Below are 10,074 nucleotides of genomic sequence, written 5' to 3'. Positions count from 1 at the left end.
CCGTGTGAAGTTTGCCTGTTCTTCCCGTGCATGCGTGGATTCTCTTCCTCCCACAGACCAAAAACATGCTCATTAGGTTAATTGGTGACTCTAAATTGTCCTTTGGTGTGAGTGTGAGCGTGAGTGGTTGTCTGTCTCTGTATGTTGCCCTGCGATCAGGGTGTACCCCGCCTTGGGCCCAATGACAGCTGGGATAGGCTCCAGCCCCCCACAACCCCGAAAGGGATGGTTGGGTATAGATGATGGATGGATGGAACATTCCACAGGTAAACAGGCTGATGGTAACAGGTGATAGTATCATGACTGTGTATGAAAGGGTCATCCTCAAAAGGCTCAGTCGTTCACAAGCGAGGATGGAGAGAGGTTCGCCACTTTGTGATGGGTGTTGTATATGGAATTCAAATCCTTTGCTGTGAACTTCGCCCTTTCCTTCGAGACATCCTCCATCTTTAAGCTTTCTCTTCAAACTGCCTGTCCCTCTGCTAATTCACTTCAGGATATGATCAAGCGGCAAAAAACAAACCATGAAGTTTGGCTGAAACAAGCCCAAACAGTGAGAAACAGACTCGACGAAGAGTGTAGAAAATTTTGACGGGAGACCAAAAGGGCCACTATTAACAGAGCTTCAGGGACCCTCTGCAGGAGAGACTTGCAAAAGGCCAACTGTCTCTGCAGCACTCCACCAATCAGGCCTTTATGGCTGTGAAAGTAAAAGGCTTATCATTCTACTTAGAGCCTGTTTAATGGCACTTAATGGACCCTAAGAGCATGAGGAAAACGATTCTGCGGTTTGATTACACCAAAGTTCAGCTCTAGTCTTAATGTCGAGCACTGCCTGCTTCGAATGAGGTCCAGGTGTTGCTCATCACCTTGATAGGACCTTGGCTCTGGTGGATCATAGTGGCGGCAGATGCCTCTCAGCTGTAGGGTCTGGAAAACGGGTTAACACCACAGGAATGATGAATGGAGCCAATGAACAAGATCTTGTCTGAAAATGTTATCTAGATTGCTCTGACTCATCATTTAGCATTTAAACAACTGAAATTACACAGCTGAGGAAGTAGCAGTTGTAAAAGGTTGTTTCGTCAGGCTGTAAATTTACAGAGTGCCAGATGGTGGAGGTGGAGGCCGTTGTATTTTGTTTATGACTAATAATAAAAAAGAACGACTTTTGTCTTATAAATGACTCCATGACAACAAAGCAGAGGATACACTTGGGGGAAAAAAAGAAAACGTTTGTGTATGATAGGTTAATATGGGTAAATGCTCTGACGGCAAATTTATACTGAATGGAGACGAGCAACAGATCATCTCGAATCAGCCCCCGTGCTTTTACTTGATGTGTTTAATGACTGCTGGAATCAGTGGACGGCCTGCGGTATTATGAGATGAACATTCAGTTTGCCAAAAGCATATTCACACTTACTTAACACTAAAGACACCATTGAAATATGCTTTGTCAAAGTCAAGTTCTGTGATTTCTTCCTTAATTAATAATTTCTCATTAAAGTTTCCATTTCATTTTGATAAGCTGCTCAGACTTGATGAACTGCACCCTGAACCAGGACTCTGGGCTCTTACTTGCACTGCAGTGCTAAAGACCATAGTTTCCTGCCAGCTGGATGATATATCTACATGATTAATATTGTTTTCAACTCATAAAAGCACCCGCAGCATCTTCAAACTCTAATTTCTCTACAGTGATAAAGGCCTCCTCTGTTCCACTTCAAAAACACATCCATGCTGTAGTAACTTTCTGTTTTAAGCTGTCGCTGTCAGCTTTGTGAAGACAGACGGCCTCGTGTAAACAGGTTCGTGGGGGTTTACCCCTTTGTAGTTTGGTCATGCTGCGCTGTCTGAATAGCACAAAGATTCAACCCAGATGACAATGCAGGGCACAATACAGTGGCTCCTGTTTACAAATAGCATCCATGCCTTTAATGCCGACTGGCCCGGGCCAGTCACCAACCATCTTCAGATCCTGGCTCAGTTAACTCTGTTCACTTAGTAACCAGATGGATGATAAAATGTTTGAATCATACAGTTAGCTGCTTCCTAGATGTCAGTATTGTAGGATTTATTATGACAGGCTTTTTGTTGCCTAAAACTGAGGTGAGTGCATTTGTTTTTCAGCTGATGGTCATGTTGATTCCAAAAAAAGCCCACAAAACTAAAGTTCACCAACAGCGACATATGCCATAATTGGAGACAGGCGCTCGACGTGACAATGAATTTGCTTTGCAATCGTGACTACTGGATTGTGACGTTGTCCGTCTGTCTAGTCCAGACAGACAGACAGACAGACAGACAGACAGACAGGACGGTGAAATAACATAAACACAGACAAGAGGCATAACACTTCATTCACAAAAGCTCTATTCCATCACAGCTATTTGGGTCAGTCACTTGACCAGTATTGTCCCCTGTCTGTCCAGCGCCGAGCGAAAGCATGCCAGACTCAGCTCAGACTGCTTTCCATGCTGTTCTTTCCCTAAGGTCACGCCAAGTGGGTGATGGGCTGCACACAGACGTGCTCATGATGGAAAGTTGTAAAGTGAAAGAGTTGCTTTGCATTATATTTAGGACAGTATGATTAAAGCTGATGGTGGTGATGATCGTAACAGAACAGCATCAAAACAAACATGAGTTAATTTATGTTGATGCATTTATTGGCAGCACAGCATTTCAGAGAAAAAACCAACAGTTCACAAGGGATTGATAATGATATATGATTAAATGAGAGATACATGGTCGGTCACACAAAGGCACAAACAGCAGGTCTATGGGCAACAGAACTGCAGCCGCACACCTAATAGCTGCTCATATACAGTCCACTTCAAAAGCAGTCATGGTCAGATCCCACAGCATGTTAGAAGTCCAAGAGGGGTTGATTGAGCGTTAAGTAGTCAAGGTGGTTTATCCAGGAGATGTGGAGCTGTGTCAGTTACCAGGATCCCTGCTGTCTGTACTGAAGATATCAGTGCTCACGCTGTGGCATCTTCCAGGCATCAGCAGATGACAGGTGCTAAGATCGCGTAGCACAGCATCTAAAAATGAGCACAGTACAGCTTACAATAAGAGATACTTGAAAGTCATATAAAAGTACAAATATTACAGAGTTCTGCACAGTTCTACTTTCTGATCCTTGCAGGCCTACCTGTATCTTCGAGGGCAACCGTGATGACCAACGATGTACTCCTGAGCATAGCAGAACCGTCTGCAGAGTCCTCTATACCCACATGTCCAGTACTGCATTTCTGGATCATTGCCTGTGGATCATTGTAAAAGAATCAGAAATATGTTCTCATGTTCCTGATGGATAATGACTTGACTTGTTCATAAACTGCAGTCACAATAAATCCTTTAATATTTCAAAGAAAACTTGTCAAGTTGTGACTTCATCATTTGGTTTCCTCCCGCTCAGAGCCACACAAACAGGCCCAGTATGAGTACAGCGTAGTTTGAGCATTTTCCATATCATGACTCGCTGGATTTGATCTCACACAGTAAGAAAATGTGTGTATCAGCTGCTTACCCTCCCCGACTGCGAGCATCAGGAGAAGCCCAAGGAGAACCAGGCTCAGTCCCTTCATGTCTGGGTACCAATAAGCTTTCAGACACTGTTGTGGACAGGCTGATGCTGCATTTATACAGCATTTCAACCACGGGGGAGGAGTCCGTCGTGCTCTGTCCAAATCACAATAACAAAGTATCGCTGAATGATGGCAGTCTGAGGGCTGAAGGTCAGAACTATCAGCTTACTCAGCTTAGTCAACAGCTCCTTGAGGATTTGACATGCTTTTACCTGCTTTTACAGAGAGCCATATTCAATTTTCCTGTGCTCAGTATGCAAAATAATACTTTATTATTCAACCTGCTCTGTTGTTTAGAGATACTGTCACTATCTGCACTATTCATTAACACAGAAAAGTAGGTAAAAAAAGGGATAGTTGTTTGGTATTGTACTTACATACACCCCTATGTCTGGACAGAGGAGTAAACATAGAGCAAAAAGGACTCCCTCAAAACAACAAGCCCTTCAAAAAATTATAGTTACAGATGAAGTACTAACTACTCTGTTTGTTTTAGACACAGTAAGCAGTACAGTTCTGTCTGTCCTGCTGTGTTTTTAATGGCCTATCCTCTGTTCCACCACTGCTCTGCCCACATCTGAATATGGCAGTAGTTCATGTGTTATTGCTGATGCTGTGAAACTACAATCAAACTGCACAAAACAAGCTGCTCCAGTGACGCAGGGGAGGATTGTTAACAAAACAATAACAACACAAGGCATGGGTACACAGACATGTACTTGTATAGCATGCCCCCTAGTGCTTATGGAACGATGCTTGTTTGCTTGTTTATTCTTTCTCTCACTCACAGGTACTACCTTAAAGGAACAAATCATCCATCTTTTTGCCACCATCGGTCTATTCAAACCAGACAACAAGTGAGCATGAGGAGCCTGGCAGCATTACTGTTCTCAGCATCAGAATAAAGCAAAGGGCAGTTTGTAGCTTTGCCAAATTTAAGAGCACTTTTCCTGAAGAGCAAAGATTTATTCAAGCTGTGATCTCCCACCTCAACTCCCATGGCTGCACACTCAAAATTTAATCGATGATAAAGAAATGGAGACTTTAAATTGTTTTCTTGCCAGTGAATAACCTACAAAATGTTAAGGTTCTGCGTGACACTGAAAGTACACCAATCTTATCAGTTTGAATCACATAGTAGAGCTGCATCAATGCAGAGAGCTATTGCCTCTATCTAAGACCCAACAATCTAACACACGTTTCAGAATGGCCTTTATAACATAGGTATATATACTGTATATATAAAGCAGCAATGACCACCAACATACAATGTCTCTTACAATAAAGGATACAATAGTGCAAGGGTGCAGAATGCACAGTGCTGGAGTAAATATCAAGTGATTCATGTAATTGGTTACTTTATATACATGTAGAGTTGTGTGCAGCATATGCATGTATATATGTCTATATACAATATATACTGTACATTGTGCTTAAATGTATATTTGATGACAATGATGATGATAGTTTAAAAAAACAGTGTGTATTGAATCTATGAAATACTTAGTTTATCATTTGCAGTACAGTGGCTGTTTTAGTTTTACATAATTTTCATCACATCAGCTTTCTGTCTAAACCATGTAATCAAACTGGAAATTCAACTCAATAATCATCACACACTTTGAGGTTTTGGATTCATACAATGACGATGAATAGACATGCGCCTTCTCCTTTTCAAATAAGAAAATTGTTTCTGTATGATTTTATTGTGTATAACTTGCTGGTGCGGAGGGCGGCAATAGAGGTTTTACACATCGGTTTTCACACAGAGAAGAAGAACTCCAGCAATCTGCACATGCGCAATACGCACAGCCGTAGCCAACAACAACAGTCTGGACTGTCTGCCCTTTCATTCCAAGATGGCGGACCTCCTAGGCTCAATCTTAAACTCGATGGAAAAGCCTCCAACAGTCGGCGACCAAGAAAGCCGACGAAAGGCTCGAGGTACATAACGTATTGCCTATATAACAAGACACTCTTCCTTCGTTTGAAACTGCTGAACTGGATATGACAAGGGGCTTAGATATGCGAAGAGAGCATCTGTGGTACTCCCATTGGCCAGTCGAGCTTTCAAGTAAGCGTCGCTGGCCCGGGGTTTAGCACCGCCTCAGCGGAAGACGCAGCCCCGCATGTCCCGCAGACTGCCGCAGTCCAGAGGTCAGAGTCTGGGCTAGTGATGGAGGAAACGAAGCTTTGTGAAGCACTGAATCGTTCTGAAGCAATCGTGTTGAAAACGGCTCACTGTTTCGAAGCATTTGATACAGTCAAAATGGCGATATCTACTGGCCAAGTCTTTGGTACAGCATTTTGTATGAGTAATTGAATTGTTGCTGTTATACCAAGCCGCTAAAACCCCTCTACATTGTTTGATCTGCTGAGGACCCCTCTATCATGGAAAAGAGGTTACTAAAGACCATTCGTAGAGCTCTGCTTTTAGAGGTCAATGTCTTGTCAGACACCGTTAGCTTTACTATTAGCTCAGGCTATGGGCATTTTAGTGAGTTGCAGTGAATAAAAGTGAATACCTTAAGTGAAATATGTACATAATTCCTAGCTTAGTTCATCTGTAATGATAAACACAATTGCCTCCTTTGAGACTTCTTACACACAGCAGCTACTTCTCTGTTCTCCATTAACATCTAGCCAATAAAACTGCAGTGACTTATAGGTGCCATGTGGCTCCCATAAAACAAACTTGGAGTACATTACAATGTTTCCTGTTCGTAGATCATGAAAACTGTTCTTCTGCACACTGTGGCAGTGCTGAGTGGAATATTGCCACAAATAAACAACACTTGTGAAGACATATAGCCACAAGATGGTGGTGAAAAAAGTGGCTGTACCATTAACTGTGATGAGTATGCCCACTAATAAAACATCAGAGACTGTTTGCATGTAGACACATGGCAACAAATGATGTCAGTCCTGAAGGATCTGGAAATGTGGTTTGGGGATCACAGGAAGTGCGTCTCTTGATTAAGCTTTTTGTGACTCAAGTCTTTGAGAATACAAGCGAATACAGGCTGTAGCTGTAAGACCGCACGATGTGCGTTTACAACGGAAACTTCAGATGCTGTCGGAATAATAAACAAACTCCGTGAAAAACTTTGTCTTCTGTCCCTGTTAGAGCAAGCAGCAAGACTGAAGAAGATGGAGGAAGATGAGAAAAGAAAGAAGGCAGCATTCAGGAAAAAGGTGAGCGCTTGTTATTGGATTGTACAAGTGTGCCTAATAAAGTGGCCACCGAGTGTATCTCACCACTGATGGTGTTTGATCACATGCAACATTACTCAGACTCCCTGTGTCTCGTTCAGATGGAGAAAGAGGTGTCGGATTTCATTCAAGACAGTTCACAGCAGAAGCGGAAATACAACCCAATGGGGAAGATTGAAAGGAGTATATTGTAAGTCGTCATTATTTCACTTAACCTACAATAAGTCCTGTTAGGCAAGAAATGACATGTTTTGTCAGATGCTCACAGCTATGTGCATCTCATTTCCTCCTGTCTCATAGGCATGATGTTGCAGAGGTGGCTGGTCTGACTTCTTTTTCTTTCGGGGAGGATGAGGAGAGCCGTTACGTCATGCTTTTCAAGAAGGTCTGAATGCTTTGTTTTTGATCCAGTGTTAGACATTAGTGTTATTATCATCATTAGATGTTAACTTCATGTGGGGAAGTGTGACTAATTTCCACCTTGTGCTGTGGCAGGAGTTTGCGCCGTCAGATGAGGAGCTGGAAGCTTATCGCAAAGGAGAGGAGTGGGATCCTCAGCTGGCAGAGCAACGGCGCAGACTAAAAGTAAGACTGTATGCTCCATGACTATGTCACGGAAGACCCTTCAGGCCTGCACCCACGTCTGAATCAGCACCCTGACTTAAACTTACTCGGTCAGACCTAGAGAGATTATCACATCACTCTTAAACACGGCACAAGCCTAAACTGAATGCAGTCATATTGACATATTAACAGGCTGCAGCAGCACAAAGTTAAACATGCAGGAGTGCGAGACAGAAATGTATGTCTTGCTCTGCCTCCAGAGATCACTATTAAATTTATTATTTCAGTCTTCGGCTCTTGTGCACAAAGAAGATCGACCTCTTAGAGCAGTCGATTAAAAACTGCTTCCACTGCGCAGTGTGACTGAGGCAAAAGAGGGTAAAAAGAAACCCTTGAACAACCACATGAATAACTAGAGCAATCTGTCCTGATGTTTTTACTTCTTGTTCGTGCCAGCTGCAGGGAAGAATAAATGAATATCTGCCAAAGTGTTTCACTCACAGCAAGTGAGTTAATAGGATTAAAACAGGAGCCCCAATTTCTTGTCCTGTCAAACGTGGTTTTCTGTAGAGCTGCGATCACATCCAGACGCCCAACACTTACAAGGAAAAACATTGTGCTACATCTGAGTATAGGTTAGAAATTGTTTCAGCATGGTGATATCTAACCATGTACTCCACAAGGGATGGATTATTCCTTGACTTTCCATCACGGTCTCAACTTTTTCTCTCCTCTTCACTGCAGGAACAGGCAGCATTGGAAGAAACAGAATCCAGTCAGACAAAGGAGTCAGAGGCGTGTCCCAACTCCAACTACCGAGACAAATACAGTCACCTGATCGGCACCTCGGCTGCAAAAGACGCGGCGCACACGCTAGAGGCCAACAGGGCCTACGGCTGTGGTAAGAAAAGCTGTCGCGCTGCCAACAGAAACGGTATTGCTTCGTCTCACGTACAGTAACTCACACCACAGTTCTGCTTTTCCTTCTTTATTTATTTCCTCCCAGTGCCGGTGGCCAACAAGAGGGACACCCGCTCCATAGAGGAAGCCATGAATGAAATCAGAGCGAAGAAACGGCAGAAGCAGGAGGACGACACGGGGGCACACAGCAGCAGCTCTTGAGTCTCCACTGTTTTTGCTTTCTGTTGTGTGTGCGTGTGTGTGTGTGTGTGTGTGTGTGTGTGTGGGGCGCATTAGTGTGCGTGCAGTCTAATTCATCTTACAATGCAATATTCTGTACTTCAGACATTTAAAGGTATAACTTGTGTGACAGGAGTTGAATCTCGTCGTCGTTCTCTAGGCCGTGCTGACATCAGGAAGTCTGATACGTGTTGAACATTTGCCCGTGACGGTCTGTCAGCCATCGAGCTTCTCGCACACAGGTTGATCTACAGTATGAGAAACACATTTGGATTGAAAAACATGTTTCCAGTGGGCGTTCAGCCAATTAAAGGCACTCAATATCTTCTTACATGATTTTTAAAGGACATTTTTGTTGGCACCAATTGACATTTTTGATGCAAATGCACATTTAAAGTTCAAAGTGAGATTTTTATCTTTCAAATATTTCCAATCTGCAGCTCTAGCCGGGTCCGGATGACCTTTTTAAAGCAAGGTTTTAAGTCAAGCATGTGCTGAGAAGTCCCGCTGACAGTGATCCAAACATCCAGTGCAGTTTTTAAAAGGGAAACAGAAATTGCCGTCTATTGAGAAGCTTTAGGTTTGTTGACGTTGATGGGGGTTTTTTGTTTTTAAGTCTCAGTCTGTTTCAGAAGTTTGTAATGTTGGAAGCATGCCATTTCCTCCACTTGGAGAGGAGTCACATTTTAGAAATGGATTTTGTTCCAATTCATCTGCACTATGAATTAAACTGTTACTTCAAACTAAATGCTTGATTATTGAGCCAAGTGCTGGCTTTGAATAGGTGTCATAAGAGGGAGCAGATGTACCAGACTCATTTTAGGGAATGTGGTCACATCTCTTCTTTTTATCATATCTTCCAGTATGTTGATGTCTACTTTAACTGGATTGCACAGTCTTCTCCCCTCATGAGTGTTAATAAATGGAGAAGTGTCTGTTTGTTGCTCTCATTTCTGTATAGCCTATTTTGCATTTTAGCTGTTTTTAAGATGGGTTTAGACTGGTTTTTACCACAGGGTGCAAGATACTTGACACAATCACTTGATACAATGATGATTTCTCCATCACTGAATGTAATAGAAGATCACATAATGAGTTGATCGTAAGCGCACTCACTGGTTATCTGCTTACATAAAGTTCAGGATATTAAGCACTCAATCTCCTGTCATACAGAGACTGATAGCCAAAATGTTATGTTAGGGGCAGTCAGGTACATATATTTGGCACTGGTGAAATGCAGCAAAGTACATTTACTCAAATGGTACTTGAATACTTTCATTTTAAGCTACCCTTTTACTTCAGTACATGTCAGAGGGAAATATTGTACTTTTACTTTATCTGACATCTCTCGTGTCTAGCTCATAAATGTGCGTTGTTATAGATCAAACTAGTATAATTTAACTGAAACCGCAGAACGTTAGAATGCACCTTAACGAATTGGTGATCATAAAAACAATATCACATCACGAGAGGAGCCCTTTCTTCTTTTAAGATAAGCTTTATTGATCCCACACAGAGAGAGAGGAGTAAGAATGAGACCTAAAAAAGAACAAGACAATACAGA

General features: G+C 42.5%; 1 protein-coding gene across 1 annotated transcript; it reads left to right on the top strand.

Moving 5' to 3' along the window:
* The first annotated feature begins 5,418 nt into the window (after positions 1-5,418).
* Positions 5,419-9,445, top strand: spag7 (sperm associated antigen 7). Its single transcript, XM_070982860.1, has 7 exons — positions 5,419-5,537; positions 6,721-6,788; positions 6,908-6,996; positions 7,107-7,191; positions 7,302-7,391; positions 8,115-8,271; positions 8,377-9,445. The coding sequence occupies exons 1-7, from the start codon at positions 5,453-5,455 to the stop codon at positions 8,490-8,492; spliced, it is 690 nt and encodes a 229-aa protein (XP_070838961.1). The 5' UTR covers positions 5,419-5,452; the 3' UTR covers positions 8,493-9,445.
* The last annotated feature ends 629 nt before the right edge of the window (positions 9,446-10,074 follow it).

Source organism: Chaetodon trifascialis, chromosome 16 (genome assembly GCF_039877785.1).
Source record: "Chaetodon trifascialis isolate fChaTrf1 chromosome 16, fChaTrf1.hap1, whole genome shotgun sequence".
NCBI classification, from domain to species: Eukaryota; Metazoa; Chordata; class Actinopteri; order Chaetodontiformes; family Chaetodontidae; genus Chaetodon; species Chaetodon trifascialis.
This window is presented reverse-complemented; position numbering and strand designations above follow the sequence as displayed.